At 37.1% G+C, this 25,555-nt stretch overlaps 1 protein-coding gene across 7 annotated transcripts in view; it reads left to right on the top strand.

Annotated features, from left to right (window-relative positions):
* LRRC49 (leucine rich repeat containing 49) overlaps positions 1-25,555 on the top strand; it is a 128,846-nt gene that overhangs the window by 69,374 nt on the left and 33,917 nt on the right. For all 7 annotated transcript variants that reach the window (XM_030875088.3, XM_030875087.3, XM_030875089.3 and 4 more), the window contains 2 exons: positions 17,662-17,745; positions 21,136-21,296. In XM_030875088.3, the coding sequence (XP_030730948.2) occupies positions 17,662-17,745; positions 21,136-21,296 (245 nt within the window). The remainder of the gene's footprint in view (positions 1-17,661; positions 17,746-21,135; positions 21,297-25,555) is intronic.

Here is a 25,555-nt window from a genome sequence, read left to right as displayed (position 1 = left end):
TCGCAGTCCTAACTACTGCCAGGGAATTCTCTGATATGGATTCTGAGTGATCAGCTAGGTTTATTCAGTTGCCAGTTGACTCATTGCCTGTCCACTGGTTTCACACTGTGGGCCATTCACATTTCTACCTCAGCAATATTGTGGACATCTAAGGTGGCTAACAGACAAAGTGTTGGTGAGTTTGTAAATACCAGCAGTCTTCTGGGGTTCTACCTCTCTCTGTTCCAGCGTAGAGGAAAGGTTCTTTGTCCTCTCAGTTTGTTTGGATCTATACTGGCAACGCTGTCTTGTACTTTTACCCTTATTTCCAGGTCTTTCTTAATTAAGCATCTTTGGTACTTCTAATTGATCTTCCTGATGAGGTTGCAAGGCACAGGGTGAGAAAAGAAGCTAACCAATTAAGTAAATTAGTAATTATATAGTATGTTTCTCATGTGAATTTATGCAAGTCTTGTCTACTCAACTAATGTACATAGTCCTTGAGAGCAGAAGCCATTCTTTGTCTTCCTTGCCTGATACATGCAGATGTTCTATACATGTTTATTTTCTTTCCTTCTCTATCTCACACGATGCTGAGAATGTAGTAATGTTCAGTAAAGCCTTGTTGGTTGAGTAAAGTTTACCTATTTCCATGCCTTAAATAAAGGAGAACAATACTGTCTATAATTACTGTCCTTGTACCTTCCCTAGGATGTGTTTGCTTGGTAAGGAAATGAGGAAAATCACCTGGGATGGGAACAGGGCCAGCTCTTCTGCTAATACAGAGCAGTAATCCTTGCACATCTTCTCTTCCACTGTTTAATTTTAGAAATTAAAAATATTTTAATGGAAATAATCTCAAAGTTACAGAAAAGTTATAAGTACAGGACAAAGGACTTTTGTTCCAGAACGATTTGAGAGTAAGCTGCTGACTCAATTCCCCAACCACCCTGAACACTTCAGTATGTATTTCTCGCGAGCAAAGACATTCTCTCGTGTAAACACAATATAACCAACAAAATCAGGAAATAAACATTGAATAATTGCTAGTGTCTAATCCTCACACCACATTCAAATTTTACCAGTTATATTAATAATGTTCTGTGGGGCAAAATGATCCAGTTTGGAATTATACGTTGCACAGAGGTACATTTTATTGTCATGTCTCTATTCTCACCATTTTTCAGGAACAGTTCCCTAGTCTTTCCTTGACTTTCATGACTTCGACATTTATGAAGATTATAGGTCAGTTATTCTGTAGAATGACCCTTAATTCGGGTTTTTTTTTTTTTGCGGTACGCGGGCCTCTCATTGTTGTGACCTCTCTCGTTGCGGAGCACAGGCTCCGGACGTGCAGGCTCAGCAGCCATGGCTCACGGGCCCAGCAACTCGGCGGCCTGTGGGATCTTCCCGGACCAGGGCACGAACCTGTGTCCCCTGCATCAGCAGGCGGACTCTCAACCACTGCGCCACCAGGGAAGCCCGTGACTGTTAATTATTTGTTATAGATTTCTGGCATAAATATCACAAGTGATTTTGCTTCCTCTCACTGCATCCTATCAAGTGATACGTAATTTATATTTATCTCTTTATTGATGTTGTTCACTTTAACATGTTGTCTGCCAGGCTTCTGCACATGAAGTTATTCTTGTTCCCTTTTCTTTTGGTGTTCTGAGACTCAATTCCCAACAGGGTGGAGGCAGGGTTCCCCACAGCTCCAACGAGAAATTCTCAGAACACCATCTCAGTGTCTAAGAATTCAATTCAATTCTGACACTGTCTACCTGGGAGATAGCACCAGATTCCACAGGTTGAGGACTCAGTCCTGTAAGACTACACACGCACCCTTCTCCACCACACCCCCACCACCAGATGCCAGTAACAGGTCGAGGTTGTTAACTGTACTTCCAACACCCTGGCTATAAATTAGAGGTTCCCACAACCCCCCGCCTCAGGTTCGATTAATTTGCAAGAGCAGCTTACAGAACTCAGAGAAACATTTTACTTACTAGGTCACCAGTTTATTGTAAAAGGATATAACTCAGGAACAGCCAGATGGAAAAGAGGGCAAGGTATGTGGGAAGGGACATGGAGCTTCTAAGCACACCACTGTCCCCAAATCTCTAGGTTTCACCAATCCCGAAGCTCTCTGAACCTGTCCCTTTGGAGTTTTTATGGAGGCTTCATTACATAGTCATGATTGATTATATCATCAGTCATTGGCATTTTCTTTTTTTTTAAATAAATTTATTTATTTTATTTATTTATTTTTGGCTGCGTTGGGTCTTTGTTGCTGTGCACGGGATTTCTCTAGTTGTGGCGAGGAGGGGCTACTCTTCATTGTGGTGCTTGGGCTTCTCATTGCGGCAGCTTCTCTTGTTGTGGAGCACGGGCTCTAGGCACACAGGCTTCAGTAGTTGTGGCACGTGGGCTCAGTAGTTGTGGCACGTGGGCTCAGTAGTTGTGGCTCACGGGCTCTAGAGTGCAGGCTCAGTAGTTGTGGAACACAGGCTTAGTTGCTCCGTGGCATGTGGGATCTTCCCAGACCAGGGCTCGAACCCGTATCCTCTACATTGGCAGGCGGATTCTTAACCACTGCGCCACCAGGGAAGCCCAGTCATTGGCAGTCGATTCAACCTCCAGCTCCTCTTCTCTCCCTGGAGGTCTGGGAGTGGGATGGAAAGTTCCAACCCTCTAATTGCCTGGTTGGTTCTCCTGGCAACCAGCCTCCATCCTTAGATGGGGTCCAAAGTCACCTCATTAACAAAACAAAAGACACCTTTATCACTCTCCACACTTAGGAAATTCCTAGGGTTTTGGGAGCTGTGAACCAGAAACTGGGATGAAGACCAAATATATATTTCTTATAATAAATCACAATATCACACCTTTGTAATTCCATACCTCATAAAAATTTCAGTTTATTAACTTATTCATATCGGTATAGACTCATGGTGTTCTGTCTCACCTTTTGTTTATAGCTTTTTAGTAACTTTAGTTTGGAAAGAATGTACCTTTTAAAAGACTTTCTATTAATTTGCCAACATGGGCTAGTGTTGACAAACACTAGCCCATGAGCGAGCCACCTGTTTTTGTAAATAAAGTTGTGTTAGAACACAGTCATATCCATACATTTATATATTATTTATATCTGCTTTGATGCTATAGTGGCAGAATTGAACAGTTGTTAAAGAAACTATATGGCCTACAACCCTAAAATATTTACCACCTGGCTGGCAAATTTTGCTGATACCAGTTCTATAACTATTTTCTCTTTAAAGATATCTTTTGATTAAGTTTTATGTAATTTATCATATGGACATTCTAGCTGGGGTGGATTACACAAATATTTAATGAACTTCTATGCACTGGGGCTATGGTTCCCCAAACGGCATGCCAAGGATACTGCAGTGAACTCAGAGGGGCACTGTGGAATATTTATAATTTTCAAGCAAAACACAATGATATTTTATATCTGTGAGACACTGAGAAAATTACTAGCTTAAGGTAGTTTACCATTTCAACATTAGGTCGCAGTATATTTCTGTCTATGGCATTATATCCTGGCAAAGCTGACCTTTCAGTGGTTGCGATAAAAACAAATACCATGCCAAAATCAGTATAGAGCAGGAAATGAAGGTGACAGTGTCCAATCTAATTCTAATGTTTGAGAACTTGTGTAATGCCTTACAGACACACACATTTCATTAGTAAGTAATTGTGGCTATTCAAGAATGGTATTTTTTTCTTTAATTTAATAGTATTATTTTTTCAAATGGCTACTAAGTTGCTAGAACATGAATACTTATTAAGTTGTTTACTAACTACTTAGTAAACAGAGCTGTAACATACTTCTTTTGATCTAAAGTCACCATGAAAAAATTCCTGACACATTCTTAGGCACCTTGAACTGAAGTTTCTGCACTGGGGTATGTATTAGACTCTAGAGGTGACAAGATCAGAATCATAATTCAGACCCTCAAGTTGCTTACAGTCAAGTACAGAGGCAGGCATGCAGCCAGATTATAATGCAGAATGACAAGCTAGTTAGATGAGCTCAATCAATAGATATGTATGTGTTTACACACACACACACACACACACACACACACACACGGCACGATGATATCAAAGAGCAAAGCCCACCTATGTCTACTGGAGAAACAGGAAATGTTACAAAGGAGAAAAGACTTGACTTGAGACTTGAAGAGGGGCAAAGAAGAAGGAGGATGTATCAGTGGAAAGTGTTCCAGGGAGAGAGAAGGCGTGCAAAATGCAAACGGGTGTGAGAATATGGCAACTGATAGCAGTTCATCATGGCTGAGCACTGACTGTACATGGGGGAGAAGAGCAAGAGGAAAAGGATGTATGACCAACAAGGACTGGGTCATGAAGGGCATTTTATGCCATAGGAAAGAGTTTATTTTTGTGTTGAACATAGGAAATCCTTAAAGAGTTTTAAGATACTTAAATTGGATTAGTCTATTGAAAAGTTTATCTGAGTAGCAGCCCAGAGGATGAATTGTGGAGGACAGGATGGGTGATAAAGTGAGAAGCAAGGAGGTTAGTCAGGGTAAGAGCTTCTGGGGGTCTGATCCAGAGGAATGGCAAGAGATAATACGATATCAAAAGATAATGTGACTTCCTGGCCTCAATTCCTTTTTAGCTTTTGTTATCTCTGTTAAGAAGAATGGCTTTTAGTCAGTAAAGAGAAGAAATAAATATTAATAAAGTGAAAGTAAAACCTAGGATAGGTGAATAAAAAGTTTGAGTCCAGACCCATTTAGATCAGGGGCTGGCAAACTTTATCTGTAAAGGGCCTGTTAGTAAATATTTTAGGGTTTGGGGGCTATAGAGTCTGTGTTGAAAACTATTCAACTCTCTCATTGTGATGTGAAAGCAGGCATGGCCAATACATAAATGAGTGAGCATGGATCTGTTCCATTAAAACTTTATTTACAAAAAAAAAGGTGGCATACTGGATTTGGCCTGTGAGGTAGAATTTGCCAATCTTCGATCTAGAGCAATGGATAAGTGTAGTGAATAAATTGCTGGGCTTTTGAAAGTTATATCTGGGAAGCAGTATAGAATAGCAGAATAGCTGAAAGATAAGATGAACTCATCTGTCTTTTTATCATGGAAAGAAAAAATATTGTGACAGTAAACTTAAATGTAGATTATGAAAGAAATCTAATTTGGATTATTAGAAGATGGGTTGTGAGTACTTAAGGAATTGATCAGCAGGAGGCAGCATTAGTTCACAGAAAACAATTTGTGCCCTACAAAATTAGGTTACTATTTTAGATATTATAAACAGACCCTCTCAGAAGAGTGCTATAGAGAGACAGTGTTTTGTTATTTAAGCAAAACATTGGACAGAGTCTTTTATGATAGCGTGTTGAGTAAGTTGTATGACAACATGGTTAAGTGGATTTGTGATTCAGGTATACCTACGGAACAGAAAGTAATGGATTAACGCCAGCCTGCAGAGAAATCTGTACTGGCATGCTATGAGGCTTTTTCCTCAAGCTTATTCTCTTCAACATTTTTGAATGTTGACTAGTTGAGAACATTTATATTATTCTGATAAAAATATGTAAATGACAAACTGGAAAAGTTAGAGATCCTGATGTACTGGTTGATCAAATCAGAATCCAAAAGTAGCTCAATAATCTAAAACAAGGTTTGGCAAACTACAGTCTGTGGGCCAAATCCATCCCACAGCCTGTTTTTTTCTTTTTACAGCTCTCAAGCTATGAATGGTTTTTATATTTGTGAAGCATTGTGAAAAAAGAAAAAGAATATGCAATAGGGATTTTATATGGATCACAAAGCTTAAAATATTTACCATCTGGCCCTTTACAGGAAAAGTTTGCCGACTTCTAGTCTATAAATATAAGCAGAATTTAGCAAGATAAAAAATAGAGAAATAGAAACTTCTGGACTTTACTTCACAACAACAAACAACAATTCTCAGCCAAATGCAGTGTTTTGGGAAATGAGACTTAGCATATTTGAAAAAGACTTGCATTGGAATTGATAAGTTCAAATTGAGTTAATTATGAGATATGATTGTTAGAAGTTAATATGGTTTTAAAGAATATTCATTTATAGAAATAGAGGATTCAGAAAAATGGACAATAGTCCCCTTTTTTTCTTTAATGGTCAAATTACACCTGAACTATTAGTTTTAGAAGGGTGATCACAAACTGGAAGTATTTCCAGAGAACCTTGGCACAATTCGTTGACAAAGGAGAAGATATTACAGTAGTCTTCAAATATTTTTACAACTGTCCAGAAAAGGAGAGAATAGACACATTTGGAGGGGCTAGAAGAAGGACCATTGTATAGAAAATTCCGCCTCCCAGAATTTTTTATTTCCAAGGCAGTATTTTGTGAATGCAGGTGCTATTCTCACAGTTCTGAAATAGACACAGTGTCTATAAAGTTTTCACCTCAAACTCACATTTAGTTGGCTTCATATGAACTTGTTCACAATTTGCCTCCAAAAAATGCAGTAGCCTATCTGAGATAGAGGTGAGTTTCCTGTCGTGATAGCCATTACTAAGGCTCACCTATGCCTTCTGGTTCTCCTCCTCTTTTTAACAGATGGAAAGATGATATTTCCCTTTCCCTTGGAGTAAACGTGGTCATGCAGCTTGCTTTGGCCAATGAAATGTGAGCAGAAGTAATGTACATAATTTTCAGACGGAAGCATTTAAAAGCTAAAGTGAGATTTTCCATGCTTTTCTCCCATGCAGTGGTCATTGTGGAATCATACATTGAGTCGAACATGCCATCAGGTCATAGTACCCAGGAATACTTAGCCACTACATGGAGAACAGTTGCAGTGTTCTTTGCATGATCAAGAAATAAAATTTTCTTATTTTAAGCTAGTGTGAGTTTTAAAGTTGTTATGACAGTATAACCTAGCCTGTTCTGGCTCCCCTCCCCACCAAAGTATACTATAGCTATTATCCATGGGCCAGTAGAAGTCAGGTGACATGGCTTCTAATCTTCATTCTGACATTAACTATGACCCTGGGAAATCAGTTTTCTCTGTAAAAAAAAAAAAAAAAAAGATTGAATGAAAAATATGGGCCATTCTCTTCTAGACAAAACTGTAGTTTTAGATCTGTTTTAATATTTAGTGTAGTCAAGGAAAACAATGTTTTGTATAACTATCTATTCTAAAGTATATGGTTAAAACCTCACATTGCCATTGTTTTAAAATTCCACATAATAAATTGCTGCCTATATTAGGACTGCTATTATATATTTGCAGCAAAATGTCTTCTCATATAATATATGCATTGTTTTTGAGCCTCAGTAAGCTGCTAACAATATATTCTAAGTTATTAAACACCTATTAAATCACAGCACTTCCTAATTAATTAGAAATCATTTCAGTATTGGGTCTTCACAACAAACTGAAGTAAGGAAAAAAGTGTATGTATATTTTTAGTCCCAGATAGATCCGTTTCTTTTGTTACGTAGAGGATATGGCTTTTGTGCCAGAAGTTGGACTATTATCATGAAGATGCCAGAATTTTACAATTTTTTTCCTTCTTACCAACAGACTTATAGCTTATCTTTACAATTAGAGGTTTATTTTTGTTTCTACGTCTAGCTACTCTATAATTATTTGGGCTGAAATATAGTCATCAGATATATAAGTTTTTAAAAACACTCAATATTTGAATTGATTTGGCATATATCCAGTTTTCCTAGGTTTAGCTTTCCTTTTAAAGTCGTACTGCCTTTAATAGAAGCTCAAATTCTTTTTGAAAATCTGATGAAATCATCTCTTAAGTATGTGTAGTACGTGATCCATACAGTTTCTAGTACTGTTTAAAACTGCTGTTTGAGTAACCAATCTGTTTCTAGTTCACATTCAATACATGAGTCAACAATTGAACATCAATATATTTTGTTCATTTAAAAAGTTTTTTTCTGAAACAGGTTATACTTAATAGGTACTAAATCAGCATTGACTGAGCAAAAGAGTTTAATATGCTTATTAATCCAGCTATTTTATAAAGCTAGTAATCAAGGTTCTGAATTTCATTTTTAGTTTATTTTTCCTCATTACCTCTATTCAGCCTTTAAATATTAAGAATAACTATTTCCCAAATTGTAAAATATATTTTATTTATTTAAAATCTTTATTGCAGTATAATTACTTTACAATGGTGTGTTAGTTTCTGCTTTATAATAAAGTGAATCAGCTATACATATACATATATCCCCATATCTCCTCCCTCTTACATCTCCCTCCCACCGTCCCTATCCCACCCCTCTAGGTGGTCACAAAGCACCGAGCTGATCTCCCTGTGCTGTGTGGCTGCTTCCCACTAGCTATCTGTTTTACATTTGGTAGTATTTATAAGTCTATGACACTCTCTCACTTTGTCCCAGCGTACCCTTCCCCCTCCCCATTTCCTCAAGTCCATTCTCTATATCTGCATGTTTATTCCTGTCCTGCCCCTAGGTTCTTTAGAACCCTTTTTTTTTTTTACATTCCATATATATGTGTTAGCATACGATACTGGTTTTTCTCTTTCTGACTTACTTCACTCTGTATGACAGACTCTAGGTCCATCCACCTCACTACAAATAACTCAATTTTGTTTCATTTTATGGCTGAGTAATATTCCATTGTATATATGTGCCACATCTTCTTTATCCATTCAGCTGTTGAAGGACACTTAGGTTGCTTCCATATCCTGGCTGTTGTAACTAGAGCTGCAATGAACATTGTAGTACCTGACTTTTTGAATTATGGTTTTCTCAGGGTATATGCCCAGTAGTGGGATTGCTGGATCGTATGGTAGTTCTATTTTCAGTTTTTTAAGGAACCTCCATACTGTTTTCCATAGTGGCTGTATCAATTTACATTCCCACCAAGAGTGCAAGAGGGTTCCCTTTTCTTCGCACCCTCTCCAGCATTTATTGTTTGTAGGTTTTTTGACGATGGCCATTCTGACTGGTGTGAAGTGATACCTCATTGTAGTTTTGATTTGTATTTCTCTAATGATTAGTGATGTTGAGCACCCTTTCATATGTTTGTTGGAAATCTGTATGTCTTCTTTGGAGAAATGTCTATTTAGGTCTTCTGCCCATTTTTGGATTGGGTTGTTTGTTCTTTTTGATATTGAGCTGCTTGTAAATTTTGGAGATTAGTCCTTTGTCAGTTGCTTCATTTGCAAATATTTTCTCCCATTCTGAGTGTTGTTTTTTCATCTTGCTTATGGTTTCCTTTGCTGTGCAAAAGCTTTTAACTTTCATTAGGCCCCATTTGTCTACTTTTGCTTTTATTTCCATTTCTCTAGGAGGTGGGTCAAAAAGGATCTTACTGAGATTTATGTCATAGAGTGTTCTGCCTATGTTTTCCTCTAAGAGTTTTATAGTTTCTGGCCTTACATTTAGGTCTTTAATCCATTTTGAGCTTATATTTGTGTATGGTGTTAGGGAGTGATCTAATCTCATACTTTTACATGTACCTGTCCAGTTTTCCCAGCACCACTTATTGAAGAGGCTGTCTTTTCTCCATTATATATTCTTGCCTCCTTTATCAAAGATAAGGTGACCATATGTACGTGGGTTTATCTCTGGGCTTTCTATCCTGTTCCATTGATCTATATTTCTGGTTTTGTGCCAGTACCATACTGTCTTGATTACTGTAGCTTTGTAGTATAGTCTGAAGTCAGGGAGCCTGATTCCTTCAGCTCCGTTTTTCTTTCTCAGGAATGCTTTGGCTATTTGGGTCTTTTGTGTTTCCATACAAATTGTGCACTTTCTTCTTCTAGTTCTGTGAGAAATGCCACTGGTAGTTTGATAGGGATGGCATTGAATCTGTAGATTGCTTTGGGTAGTAGAGTCATTTTCACAATGTTGATTCTTCCAATCCAAGAACATGGTATATCTCTCCATCTGTTTGTATCATCTTTAATTTCTTTCATCAGTGTCTTATAGTTTTCTGCATAATAGGTCTCTTGTCTCCCTAGGTAGAGGTTTATTCCTAGGTATTTTTTTCTTTTTGTTGCAGTGGTAAATGGGAGTGTTTTCTTAATTTCACTTTCAGATTTTTCATCATTACTGTATAGGAATGCAAGAGATTTCTGTGCATTACTTTTGTATGCTGCTACTTTACCAGATTCATTGACTAGCTCTAGTAGTTTTCTGGTAGTATCTTTAGGATTCTCTATGTATACTGTCATGTCATCTGCTAACAGTGACAACTTTACTTCTTCTTTTCCGATTTGGATTCCTTTTATTTATTTTTCTTCTCTGATTGCTGCGGCTAAAACTTCCAAAACTGTGTTGAATAATAGTGCTGAGACTGGACAGCCTTGTTTGTTCCTGATCTTAGTGGAAATGGTTTCAGTTTTTCACCATTGAGGATGATGTTGGCTGTGGATTTGTCCCACGTGGCCTTTATTATGTTGAGGTAAGTTCCCTCTATGCCTACTTTCTTCAGAGTTTCTATCATAAATGGGTGTTGAACTTTGTCGAAAGCTTTCTCTGCATCTAATGAGATCATCATACAGTTTTTCTCCTTCAATTTGTTAATATGGTGTATCACATTGATTGATATGCATATATTGAAGAATCCTTGCATTCCTGGGATAAACCCCACTTGATCATGGTGTATGATCCTTTTAATGTGCTGTTGGATTCTCTTTGATAGTATTTTGTTGAGGATTTTGCATCTATGTTCATCAGTGATATTGGCCTGTAGTTTTCTTTCTTTGTGACATGGTGGCCTCCTAGAATGAATTTGGGAGTGTTTCTCCCTCTGCTATAATTTGGAAGAGTTTGAGAAGCATAGGTGTTAGCTCTTCTCTAAATGTTTGATAGAATTCACCTGTGAAGCCATCTGGCCCTGGGCTTTTGTTTGTTGGAAGATTACTAATCACAGTCTCAATTTCAGTGCTTGTGATTGGTCGGTTTATATTTTCTCTTTCTTCCTGGTTCAGTCTCAGAAGGTTGTGCTTCTCTGAGAATTTGTCCATTTTTTCCAGGTTGTCCACTTTATTAGCATATAGTTGCTTGTAGTAAGATCTCATGATCCTTTGTATTTCTGCAGTGTCTGTTGTTACTTCTCCTTTTTATTTCTAATTCTATTGATTTGAGTCTTCTCCCTTTTTTTCCTGTTGAGTCTGGCTAATGCTTTATCAATTTTGTTTCTCTTCTCAAAAAACAAGCTTTTAGTTTTATTGATCTTTAATATTGTTTCCTTCATTTCTTTTTCATTTATTTCTGATCTGATCTTTATGATTTCCTTCCTTCTGCTAACTTTGGGGTTATTTTGTTCTCCTTTGTCTAATTGCTTTAGGTGTAAGATTAGGTTGTTTATTTGAGATGTTTCTTGTTTCCTGAGGTAGGATTGTATTGCTATAAACTTCCCTCTTAGAACTGCTTTTGCTGCATCCCATAGGTTTTGGGTCGTCATGTTTTCATTGTCATTTGTTTCTAGGTATTTTTTGATTTCCTCTTTGATTTCTTCAGTGATCTCTTGGTTATTTAGTAGCATATTGTTTAGCCTCCATGTTTTTGTACTTTTTACAGATTTTTCCTGTACTTGATACCTAGTTGCATAGTGTTGTGGTCAGAATAGATACTTGATACAATTTCAATTTTCTTAAATTTACCGAGGCTTGATTTGTGACCCAAGATATGATCTATCCTGGAGAATGTTCCATGAGCACTTGAGAAGAAAGTATATTCTGTTGTTTTTGGATGGAATGTCCTATAAATATCGATTCAGTACATCTTGTTTAATGTGTCATTTAAAGCATGTGTTTCCTTATTTATTTTCATTTTGGATGATCTGTCCATTGGTGAAAGTGGAGTGTTAAAGTCCCCTGCTATGATTGTGTTACTGTCGACTTCCCCTTTTATGGCTGTCAGCATTTGCCTTACATATTGAGGTGCTCCTATGTTGAATGCATAAACATTTAAAATTGTTATATCTTCTTCTTGGATTGATCCCTTCATCATTATGTAGTGTTCTTCATTGTCTCTTGTAATAGTCTTTATTTTAAAGTCTCTTTTGTCTGATATGAGATTTGCTACTTCAGCTATCTTTTGATTTCCACTTGCATGGAATATCTTTTTCCATCCCCTCACTTTCAGTCTGTATGTGTCGCTAGGTCTGAAGTGGGTCTCTTGTAGACAGCATATATATGGGTCTTGTTTTTGTATCCATTCAGCCAGTCTATGTCTTGGTGGGAGAATTTAATCCATTTACATTTAAGGTAATTATCGATATGTATGTTCCTATTCCCATTTTCTTAATTGTTTTCGGTTTGTTATTGCAAGTCTTTTCCTTCTCTTGTGTTTCCTGCCTAGAGAAGTTCCTTTAGCATTTGTTGTAAAGCTGCTTTAGTGGTGCTGAATTCTCTTAGCTTTGCTTGTCTGTAAAGCTTTTAATTTTCTGCCGAATCTAAATGAGATTCTTGCTGGGTAGAGGCATCTTGGTTGTAGGTTTTTCCTTTTCATCAAATATGTCCTGCCACGCCCTTCTGGCTTGCAGAGTTTCTACTGAAAGATCAGCTGTTAACCTAATGGGGATCCCCTTGTATGTTATCTGTTGTTTTTCCCTTTCTGCTTTTAATATTTTTTCTTTGTATTTAATTTTTCATAGTTTGATTAATATGTGTCTTGGCATGTTTCTCCCTGGATTTATCCTGTATGGGACTCTCTGCGCTGCCTGGACTTGATTGACTATTTCCTTTCCCATATTAAGGAAGTTTTCGACTCTAATCTCTTCAATTATTTTCTCAGTCCCTTTCTTTTTCTCCTCTTCTTCTGGGACCTCTATAATTCATATGTTGGTGTGTTTAATGTTGTCCCAGAGGTCTCTGAGACTCTCCTCAATTCTTTTCATCCTTTTATCTTTATTCTGCTCTGCGGTAATTTTTTCCAGTATTTTATCATCCAGGTCACTTATCTGTTCTTCTGCCTCAGTTATTCTGCTATTGATTCCTTGTAGAGAATTTTTAATTTCATTTATTGTGTTGTTCATCATTGTTTGTTTGCTCTTTAGTTCTTATAGGTCCTTGTTACACGTTTCTTGTATTTTCTCCATTCTATTTCCAAGATTTTGGATATCTTTACTATTATTATTCTGAATTCTTTTTCAGGTAGACTGCCTATTTCCTCTTCATTTGTTTGGTCTGTTGGGTTTTTACCGTGCTCCTTCATCTGCTGTGTGTTTCTCTGTCTTCTCCTCTTGCTTAACTTACTGTGTTTGGGGTCTCCTTTTTGCAGGCTGCATGTTCATAGTTCCCATTGTTTTTGGTGTCTACCCCCAGTGGCTAAGGTTGGCTCAGCGGTTTGTGTAGGCTTCCTGGTGGAGGAGACTAGTGCCTGTGTTCTGGTGGTTGAGGCTGGATTTTGTCTTTCTGGTGAGCAGGACTACGTCCGGTGCTGTGTTTTGGGGTGTCTGTGACTTTATTTTGATTTTAGGCAGCCTCTGTGTTAATGGGTGGTGTTGTGTTCCTGTCTTGCCATTTATTTGGCACAGGGTGTCCAGCACTGTAACTTGCTGGTTGTTGAGTGGAGTTGGGTCTTAGCGTTGTGATGGAGATCTCTGGGAGAGCATTCTCCATTTGATATTTTGTGGAGTCAGGAGGTCTCTGATGGACCAATGACCTGAACTCGGCTCTCCCACCTCAGAGGCACAGGCCTGACACTCGGCTGGAGCACCAAAACCCTGTCAGCCACACAGCTCAGAAAAGAAGGGAGAAAATAAGAAAGAAAGAAAGAAAAAATAACAGTTATTAAAATAAATAATTATTATTAAAAATAAAAGAAAAATTAAAAATAATGGAAAAAAGCAAAAAAAAGGAAAGAAAGAAGAGAGCAACCAAACCAAAAAACAAATCCACCAGTGATAACAAGCACTAAAAAGTATACTAATTAAAAAAAGAAGAAAAAAATAAAAACGGACAGATAGAATCCTAGGAGAAATGGTAAAAGGAGAGCTATACAGACAAAATCACACAAAGAAGCATACACATACACACTCATAAAAAGAGAAAAAGCAAAAAACAAAAATATATGTATATGTATATTAAAAAACAAGGAAGAGAGCAACCAAATCAATAAACAAATATACCAATGATTATAAACTCTATATACTAAACTAAGAAAAACATAAAACCAAAAACAAATTAGATACAGAAGGCAAACCCCAAGTCTACAGTTGCTCCCAACATCCACCCCCTCAATTATAGGATGATTCGTTGTGTATTCAGGTATTCCACAGATGCAGGGCACATCAAGTTGATTGTGGAGATTTAATCTGCTGCTCCTGAGGCTGTTGGGAGAAATTTCCCTTTCTCTTCTTTGTTTGCACAGCTCCTGGGGTTCAGCTTTGGTTTGGACCCTGCCTCTGTGTGTAGGTTGCCTGAGGGCATCTGTTTTTCTCTCAGACAGGACGGGGTTAAAGTAGCAGCTGATGAGGGGCTCTGGCTCACTCAGGCCAGGGGGTGGTTGGGGAACGGAATGCAGGGCAAGCCTGTGGTGGCGGAGGCTGGCGTGATGTTGCAACAGCCTGAGGCATGCCATGTGTTCTCCCGAGGAGGCTGTCCCTGGATCACAGGACCCTGGCATTGGCGGGCTGCACCGGCTCCTGGGAGGGGAGGTGTGGATAGTGACCTGTGCTTGCACACAGGCTTCTTGGTGGCTGCAGCAGCAGCCTTAGCATTTCATGCCCGTCTCTGGTGTCCGCGCTGATAGCCGTGCCTTGCTCTCATCTCTGGAGCTTGTTTAGGCACTGTTCTGAATCCCCTCTCCTAGCGCACCCCGAAACAATGCTCTCTTGACTCTTGGGCAATTCCAGACATTTTCCCAGAGTCCCTCCCGGCTAGCTGTGGCACACTAGCCCCCTTCAGGCTGTGTTCACGCAGGCAACCCCGTCCTCTCCCTGGGATCTGACGTCTGAAACCGTAGCCTCAGCTCCCAGCCCCCACACGCCCCTGCAGGTGAGCGGACAAGCCTCTGAGGCTGGTGAGTGCTGGTCGGCCCCCATCCTCTGTGCGGGAATCTCTCCGCTTTGCCCTCTGTACCCCTGTTGCTGCGCTCTCCTCCATGGCTCCAAAGCTTCCCCCCGGCCACCCCGGGTCTCCACCAGTGAAGGGGCTTTCCAGTGTGTGGAAACTTTTCCTCCTTCACAGCCACCTCCCAGAGGTGCAGGTCCTGTCCCTATTCTTTTGCCTCTGTTTTTTTCTTTTTTCTTTTGCCCTACCCAGGTACTTGGGGAGTTTCTTGCCTTTTGGGAAGTCTGAGGTCTTTTGCCAGCATTCAGTAGGTGTTCTGTAGGAGTTGTTCCACATGTAGTTGTATTTCTGATGTATTTGTAGGGAGGAAGGTGATCTCCATGTCTTACTCCTCCACCATCTTGAAGGTCTCCGTCCATAAAATATACTTTAAATTCATCAAAAATCACATAAATTTTCATTCCCTTTAAAACAACTAAATCATATGGCAGATTGCTTCTAAATTTTGACCTCACTTTTTTCATCTCTCTAAAATCAGTAAGACACATTTAAATATATCCTTATTATAAAAATACAAACTGCATTTCTCACAGATGATTTCTGGCCCTGATCCTGGCTTTGTCACTAGCTGTGTGACCTTGTATAATTTACTAAACTTCTCAGAGTATTCATTTCCTCATTTCTAAAATTAGAGTTTTACAGGAGATACATTCTACTTTCCTTTTTAACTCCATGATAGTTTCTCTTTGTGCATTTTTTATTTACTTCTTTAGTCTAGGTCCTTTCTTTGTTTTCAGAAGCATTTGTAATGGCTCACACCCTAGAATACCTATTTGTGATCTCTTTGACCTTCCTTAATTCTAATATAATGTATATACTGATCAGGATAGGCTAGATTATATTACAGTAGCAACTTCTCTAACCTCAGTGGATTAAATCCACAAAGTTTACTTCATGCTCATACTGTCAGTCTGCCCATAGTATGTGATCTGGGAACTTTACTCTGTGTTGTCCTCATTCCAGGACCAAGGCCTTCAAAGTACCCAACCTCTGGAGCTTTGCAAATTCTACAGTAGAGGTGAGAGAGAGAATAGCTATGTCATCATTGTCTGAAATGTTCCACCCAGAAGTAAACACATGTCACTTTTGTTCATATGACATTGGCCAAAGCAAGTCACATGACCTCACCTAACTTCAAAAGGGCATGAAGTGCTATCTCACAATGTGGCCAGGATGTGGGGAGACACAGGAATATTTGGCGAACAACTCTTATGACTATCCATTATATTTTAAATCAAATGTTAACTTCTGGTAGAAGTGTCAGTTAGTACTACATTTATGGAGGGAAATTTGCAAACATATCAAAAGGCCTAGAAATATGTCTACCACTTGATTTAGTAGTTTCAGTTTTAGGAAATTATTGAACAGATGTATACAGATGTACATTCAATAATTCATTCCTTGAATATATGTTTATTGAATATCTACTATGTAATGGGGAGCTGACCTGGTCCATACCTTCGTGGAGCTATTTGCAGGAAAGGCAAGAGATAGTACCAGAAATAATTTAAATGAAACAGGTTAAGTGCTATGATTGGCAAGTATAGGCTAGTATGAAAGCATACAGGAAAATTTCTTCTGACCTGTTTTCCAGTTGGCTGATTCTCTCTTCAGCTGTATAAAATCTGCTCTTCAAACCACCTCCATTAAATTTTTCATATCAGTTTTTGTAATTTTTTATTTCTTAAAAAGTTCTGCTTCAAATGTACTGAATTACTTTTTAAATTTTCTATCACTGAAGATATTTTCAGGTTTGTCTTTTATGAAGATATTGTTTTCTCAAATTGTGACATCATTTTGAATGCCTACAAATCTTTTGGTAATAAAAATTAAAACTTACATGGTTATAATTTACTTTATTAAAATTTGCCAATATTCAGGGGGAAAAAAACATGATCCAGATTGTGTATATAGATTGCAACATTTAAAAATTTGCTCATAGTGAGTATTGTAATGTGATACAGAAATGATAATATTTGAGTTAGGGTGTTAGGATTATGACTGATTTTAAAAAATTTTTCTAAACTGTATAATGTTATTACAATAATATTATTTCATAGTTTTTAGAATGGAAGAAATTAGACTGGCCAAATCAACTTAAAAACAAAGTAAAAGTAATGATATTAATGGAGAATAATTTATTAATATCAATGGAGAGTTTTTAAAAGCTTTCACAGCTGTTTTGTCATTAAGAAAAACCTCTGATTTGCAACCATAAATTAAATAAAGATTGTTAAGAGTATAATTTTTATCCTTTTTATCTTCATGATAGCAAGTTTGTTAAGTCTCTCCATGTGGAACTACAGTACAAAGAAAAATTATAGAAGCCTGCTTCCCCTTTCTTTTTTCTCTTCTCATTCTTTTTTCTTTCTTGTATTAGTTAGGTTTATCTCACATCAAGAGTGTGGAGCAGAGTTAAGAATGTACAGGTTTCTTTTAGAATTAAGACGGAAGAAGAAAATAAAGAGGAACATACTAACTTTTTCTTTGAGGGCATATTTTCTATTAGCAAGTAGTATGCCTCTCACAAAGAAAATCAGACTTGGAAAACTGAAGATATTTAGCATAAAAAAGGTTAAATACTTAATAATACTTTTTTACATTTTTCTTTTAGGAAGAAGAAAGGCGTATGGCATCTGTTGTAGCCAAAAAAGAGGAAGAGAAGAAGCGAGAAAGTCATAAGCAATCTTTGCTTAAGGTATTTTCTATGATGTCTGCATTCATATATGTGCACATGCACTCACACCCAGTGAAGCTAGCTAGCTAATCAGCTAGAAAAGTAGTTTCCAAACTGTAAATTTTTCATTCCTATCAGTAGAGTGTTTTTAATAAACAAACACCCTTAAAACTTTTATAAGTCACTACCTATAAACAAACTTTTACTTCTGAAATACAATATAATGTACATTATAAAACACAATGCAAAAGATAGAAATTGTAAAAGAGATTAAAAATAAATATAACAGAAGTTATAATTTTTTCCATACCAGTATATCACCATGTGTATCCTCATGGCATGTGCATTTCATTTTGGAAACCGCTGTAGTAGACTGTCATCTTTAATGATATCTTTTAATGAGCTCTGCTACATGTTTTTTTTTTAAATGATGGCTTTTTGCATTAAAAAAATTTCTCCATTAGCGTCTCTGATATAGAGGTGGTAAAGGTTTTGAGGAGTATAGGAATTAAAGGTTTTTTAAACTGGTTTTAAATTATTTAACATATCAGATGTTAAATTTCCTTAAAATGTTTTCTTTAAAAATATTTTATATTAACATAACAAAGTATAATAAATAAAGACAGCTTAAAGTTTATAGTTCTTATTATGATTCTACTATGTTCTGAAACTAAGGATATCACCCTGATTACCATTACTCATTCTTGTCTTGTGTAGGTGCTTTTCTTTTTAAAATTAAAATGGCATTCAGAATTTTTAAAAATGACTAATAGGGATACAAAGTTGTATCTTAGTGAACTTACTGGGGTGATGGAAATGTTATGAGTTAGCAGATATACACATTTGTCAAAACTGATCAAAGAGTACACTTGAACGTGTGTATTTTACTCTATGAAAACTACTCCAAAATTAACAAACAAAACAAAACAAAACAAACTTGGTCCCAAGCCCTCTCAGCTCCAGGCTGCTACTTCAAAAGTAATTAGAACTGTTACTCAGTATGCTAAAATTTTCTCACCTGCTGTTATTGGTGATTTAACTCTAAGGCTTCCAGTGTAAGTAGAACCTAGTATAGGCAGCAAATTGCACTTGACTCCATCTTTGAACTGAACATTTTTTATTATATACCCAATTCAGCTGCTTGTAACCATCAGTATTTTTGGAAATATGCCATTAAATTTTTAGCTAACATGTTTTTTAGATGTTTGGAAAATATTTATGAAAACTTCAAAAAATACCTAATGCTTCTCTTGAAGTCGCTAAATAGGGCTCTTTAATTATGAGGGTTATTTAATTTTAAAAATTTTTAGTAAGAGGGAAAGTGTAGGAAATCAGGAATTCTAGCTCTAGCTCAGATTCAGGGTCATGATATCAAAGACCCTCAGCATTTACTGGAGATTGTTTCATGTGACAACACATATTGATCATTAAGAAAATGGGATGGGTGGTTACAGAGGGACAGGAAGAGTGTATGGACCTATATCTTCAGCCTTATCGCTTTTCTATCTTTCTATTTTCTTTTCAAACTTGGAAATGAATGGAAGTGATAGTTATGGGATATACTGGTGTGGTATTGCTTGGACTATAAAGAATAGACTCAAGTGGCAGAAGCTGAAAGTTGGCATCTTCTAAAATAATTGTCCCTTTAACACAGACTTGGCAAATTGCCGTCTAGCTATAGTCGTGATTGTACTAATATATGCCAAATGCATCCATGATCTTTGAGCATGAAATTTTTGGGGTGTACCCCCTTTTGCCTTACAGAATCTCTAGGCTTTCTTTTGCTCCTCTTTTCTTTGCTCCACAGACACCTAGAGCCCTTGTTTGGCCCCCTGGCCAACCAGCAATCCCCACCTGACCCTAGACTGCACTCTTGTTTTAAAATGTCTTCCCTTTTCTTGGCCTCAATGAAAATATCCATTTTCTTAGTCAACCTGGTGTTGATCTGATTTTAATAACCCAATTAAAGAAAGCTTAACTTTGGGATTGGTATAGGAAAGTGTTTGCGTTTTGAGAGTATCTTGTTATAAATTTGTTAGCATACTCAGTGGTGTAAACTTTTGTGCCCTGTTTCTAAGCATCACTATATCTACCTCACTTAGAATATTTATTTTTGCCGACTCAAAGTCAGCCAGAAAACCAAATGCATGGAGCCAGCATGATAGCCATCCTCCATTTACTCGCTGCCCCTGCCTCTTTCAAAGTAGCCTTGGTACTGAGTAAAAATAGTGGTATTGCTTAGATTAAGAATTGGTTTGTCCCAGTCATCTGCAGATAACTGAAATAGAATTCTTTAAGGTAAGGTGCCTTTTTATCATAGATTTGGGGGGAAAATTTATAGTAGAATGGCAGGTTCCTACTTGCTTTAGATAAGAAAGACATACATAAAATGTCAAAAAGGCTCAGAAGTATATACATATTAAGTATAACCCATTTAATTATATAAACAAATTTGAAATTCCAAGCAATAGAAAAAAGAACCCATGCTAGAAACTTTTTTAAATGCAGAAATAGAACTTTTAAAATGTTTAGTTTTAATTAAGCTTTGTCACCACTTTTCATTCCTATCCAATGCCATTTCTACATCTAAAATTTTAGATAGGCAAAGAGGTGGAACTAAACATAAGTATTCTGCATGTGTGAATGCACTGAGGGAATGGGCAAAGACTCTTCCTAACAGCCTTCACTGGCTCCAAAGAGAGCAGGTGAATTAGTATCACACAGATGGTTTTTCACTGGATGATTGTTCTCTTAGTAAAGAGAAAAGGGAAAGTGTCCATTTTCAGCACTCTGATTTAATCAATATGCCATTTAAAAATTAACTTTTGATAATGGATAATCTAGGATGCTATTAGTTATCTAGAAATATTTCAACCTAGTACAACTTCATTTAATAGTCTATGTATGATTATTAATTTTCAGACATTGTAATTTATGCTGTGAAGCTTGGAACATTGATCAGTCTCTCTCCTTCCTCCTTTCCCCCCCAAAGTATTCCACCATATTTGCCATAATTATTGAATAGGAAAATTAAAATATCATTAGTTTTTTCTTGCTGTGTTTAAACACAAAGACATAATTTTCTGTCTAATTAAAACTTCGCATAACGCTTGAATATATAAATTTCTGTCAAATTAAACTTTCAAATAGTGAATTTTCTTATCTCCAATGGAAGTAATTATTGTTTTGCATATAATTTGTTAAGGATGATAGAGCATCGTTGAGATGGTTGATTGCATAGGTTAAATAAAGGCCACTTATACTGTGTTTTAGAATACATATTTGGTAGCTACTTTTAAGTAACAGACTCCTTTTAAAGGTGTGATAAGTAGTACAAACAATATGCTCCTTGGACTCCCGTGCTACAAAAATTGCATTATGTAATTCTTGTCCCAATGAACTTTTTCATAGGAGAAGAAAAGGTTAATAATTAACAACGTAGCTCGAAAGTGGGACTTGCAACAACATCGAATTACCAATATTGCTACAAACCAAGATGGAAAAGATTCAGACTCTCAGGACCACTGTCAGAACGATGGAAGCACCATCTCTGCATTTCCAGAGGAAACAGGGTATGCAATGGTATTCTTTCCAGATACTAGTGTCTTTGGAGAACTGAATTTGGAGCAGAAACAGGAAAACATTTGACATATAATTATTTTAAGATAGTTTTCTTAAGAAAACCTACTGAAATTAGCATTATATTGAAAATATAAGCTGACCCCTAATTTAAAAACCCTTCAGTAGTTTCTTATTTTTCATAGGAATAAATCTAGATTACTTAATATAGCCTGTGAGACCCTCTACCCACCTCACCTATTTTATCCCATACCATCAGCCACTTTATTCTTGTGCTGCAGCCTCAGTGATTTCCAGTTCAGTTACTTCCTACTTCAGAACCCTTCTCTTACAAACAGTTGTATTCTCCCCTGCCCTACTTTCCTCACCCTACCCTGGCTAACTACCACTCAGCCTGGAGGTCTTAAATTTAAACCTCACTTCCCCTGAAAAGCCTTCCCTAACGACTTCCCGGAGACTAGGCTAGATCAGATAACCTTTTTTTCTCCCAGTACTCTGCACTTGCCCTTGTTAGCACTTATCATGACCATAATTAAATAAATAGTGGGTAATTAGCTGTTTCATAACTGTCTTCCCCACTAGAATGTAAGCTTCTCAAGGAAAAGAATCCTGATTGTCTTAACCTCTGTTGTTTCCCCAGTAGCTATCACAAATCCTTACTCCTTAACTAGTAGTATTAAGCAATTCGGCATAAAATCTGAATAGTTACTCCAGTTCTGTTCTATAATATCTGTCTATTCCAGTGGCTCACAGCCTCTTCTATGACACATTGGTCAGATAACATATATCCCTTGATTTATGAGCAAATCTGAGGACGCTTTCTAGACTTGACATATTTCTCTTCCTCTCAAGAAGGCATACTAGAATCAAGTAAATAAGAGGAATATAAAGCATATATATTTTCATAGTTTATTTATAATTTAAAAACATATATATATAATTTAAAACCTAAAAATCAAAGATAGAATGCACTGCAATTTTGTTTCACTTGATGCACAGTTATCTAATGACCAAACCAAATTCTGAAACACATTTCAAACTAAATATAATATAGCTTTTATTTCAAGTTTTCAGCCAGTATTCTTTAAGCTTTCCATATATGAAGAATGCGATAAAGTCATTTAAGAGGAATTAGAATAATATTTTGGAAGTTTACTGGAGTTAAAGAGTTTGACATATATTTTAAAGACAAATATACTTTTTTTTTTGGTGGTATGCGGGCCTCTCACTGTCGTGGCCTCACCCGTTGTGGAGCACAGGCTCCGGATGCGCAGGCTCAGTGGCCATGGCTCACGGGCCCAGCCGCTCCGCGGCATGTGGGATCTTCCCGGACCAGGGCACGAACCCGTGTCCCCTGCATCGGCAGGCGGACTCTCAACCACTGCACCACCAGGGAAGCCCGACAAATATACTTTTACAATTTTAGTTATAAGATTAATTTATATTGATCAGTGTACCTCCTTTAGCTCACTTGGGTATCCACATGGTAGAGTTTCTCAGATCTTTTAGCTAGAAAAATAAGGAAGCAATTAAAATTCTAATTAAGTAATGATTTGTATAACAGATATATCACTTATATTGCCCTGGAGCTTTATTTAATATTTTTTAAATGTCAAAATGTAATTTTACTTGGCTAGAACTATACTTTATAAAATTAAAACTTTATATCATTGGGCTTTAGATTTATGAAATACTATACAAGTCAGTTCTATTTCTGATTTATCTTTTATTAAAAAATATATTTTTTATCTTCCTTAAGAAGATTTCCTAGTACCAAGTTTATCCAAATGATCTTATAAATTTTATCCTGAAATTTTAATAAGGTTTTAAAATTACTCCTTTAATATGTCAAATTTATTTTTATATATGGTGTTAGGTAAGAGTGTAACTTGATTTTATTTCAATTGACTAGTTAATTTTCTAATAGCATTCCTCAATTAAATTATTGTCTTTTTTAATGAGAATGCCATTTTCATGTTATAGTAGGTTCCCATAAATATTGGATATACTTCTGGACTCTCTATTCCATGTCACTAATCTACTTTTATGTCCTAATGCCAATACCAGACTCTTTTGATTATTGTCATTTTATACTAAGTTTTAATATCTAGTAAGGGAAATACGCTTTCACTATTCTTTTCAAAGTTTCAGTTCTTACACACTTGTTCTTACATATGAACTTTAAAATCATTTAATCTAAATGGAAATGTTAGAATCTTATTCAAATGTCATTTAAGTTGTTTATTTCAGTAGGATTAACATTCTTAAGATAATAAATCAGCACTTTAAAAATCATGGTATATCTCTCCATACTTTTCAGGTATACTAGGGAGCTAACTGGGGAAGTGTTGCGTTACTGAAGGAAAATCCTGAGGAAATAAAGGAGGTTATAGACCATGAAACTGTAGCAACTACAGTCTGAATTGTTGAGTGAGTATTCCAGGAGCACAGAGTAGCAAGGTATATAAGTAGAGAAGCTAAATGTCTTATAAAGAATAAGGAGATGAAAGATCAAAGATAAGGGGGACTTCCCTGGTGGCGCAGTGGTTGAGAGTCCGCCTGCCAATGCAGGGGACATGGGTTCGTGCCCCGGTCCGGGAAGATCCCACATGCCGCGGAACGGCTGGGCCCATGAGCCGTGGCTGCTGAGCCTGCACGTCCGGAGCCTGTGCTCCGCAACGGGAGAGGCCACGACAGTGGGAGGCATGCGTACCTCAAAAAAAAAAAAAAAAAGATAAAGAATTTAAAAATTCAAGTATAATGACGAAAGAAATGATGGACCATATGGTTAGGTTACTTTTTTTTTAATTAATTGCTTTTTTATTATGGTAAGAACACATTATGAAATCTATCCTCTTAACACATTTTTAAGTGTACTATGCAGTATTAATAAATATAGGCACCACATTTTATGGCAGATCTCTATAAAGTGTAACAGAAACTTTATACCTATTAAAAACAACTCCCCATTTCTCGGTGCCTCCCCCAGCCCCTGACAACAACCACTGTATTCTTTTTTTTTTTTAACGTCTTTATTAGAGTATAATTACTTTACAATGGTGTGTTAGTTTCTGCTTTATAACAAAGTGAATCAGTTATACATATACATATGTCCCCATATCTCTTCCCTCTTGCGTCTCCCTCCCTCCCACCCTCCCTATCCCACCCCTCCAGGCGGTCACAAAGCACCGAGCTGATCTACCTGTGCTATGTGGCTGCTTCCCACTAGCTATCTATTTTACATTTGGTAGTGTACATGTGTCCATGCAACTCTTTCACTTTGTCCCAGCTTACCATTCCCCGTCCCCGTATCCTCAAGTCCATTCTCTAGTAGGTCTGCATCTTTATTCTCGTCTTGCCCCTAGGTTCTTCATAACCTTTTTTTTTTTTTTTAGTTTCCATATATATATGTTAGCATATGGTATTTGTTTTTCTCTTTCTGACTTACTTCACTCTGTATGACAGACTCTAGGTCCATCCACCTCACTACAGATAACTCAATTTTGTTTCTTTTTATGGCTAACATTCCATTATATATATGTACCACATCTTCTTTATCCATTCGTCTGTTAATGGACACTTAGCTTGCTTCCATGTTCTGGCTATTGTAAATAGAGCTGCAATGAACATTTTGGTACATGACTCTTTTTGAGTTATGGTTTTCTCAGGGTAGATGCCCAGTAGTGGGATTGCTGGGTCATATGGTAGTTTTATTTTTAGTTTTTTAAGGAACCTCCATACTGTTCTCCATAGTGGCTGCATCAATTTACATTCCTACCAACGGAGCAAGAGGGTTCCCTTTTCTCCACACCCTCTCCAGCATTTATTGTTTGTAGATTTTTTTAAAACATCTTTATTGGAGTATAATTGCTTTACAATGGTGTGTTAGTTTCTGCTTTATAATAAAGTGAATCAGTTATACATATACACATGTTCCCATATCTCTTCTCTCCTGTGTCTCCCTCCCTCCCACCCTCCCTATCCCACCCCTCTAGGCGGTCACAAACCACCTAGCTGATCTCCCTGTGGTACGCGGCTGCTTCCCACTAGCTATCCACTTTACGCTTGGTAGTGTATATATGTCCATGCCACTCTCTCACCTCGTCACAGCCTACCCCTCCCCCTCCTCATATCCTCAAGTCCATGCTCTAGTAGGTCTGTGTCTTTATTCCTGTCTTACCCCTAGGTTCTTCATGACCTTTTTTTTTTCTTACATTCCATATATATGTGTTAGCATACAGTATTTCTTTTT

This window comes from Globicephala melas, chromosome 2 (genome assembly GCF_963455315.2).
Source record: "Globicephala melas chromosome 2, mGloMel1.2, whole genome shotgun sequence".
NCBI classification, from domain to species: domain Eukaryota; kingdom Metazoa; phylum Chordata; class Mammalia; order Artiodactyla; family Delphinidae; genus Globicephala; species Globicephala melas.
The sequence above is the reverse complement of the archived record's forward strand: the minus strand, read 5'-3'. Positions and strand labels throughout refer to the sequence as shown.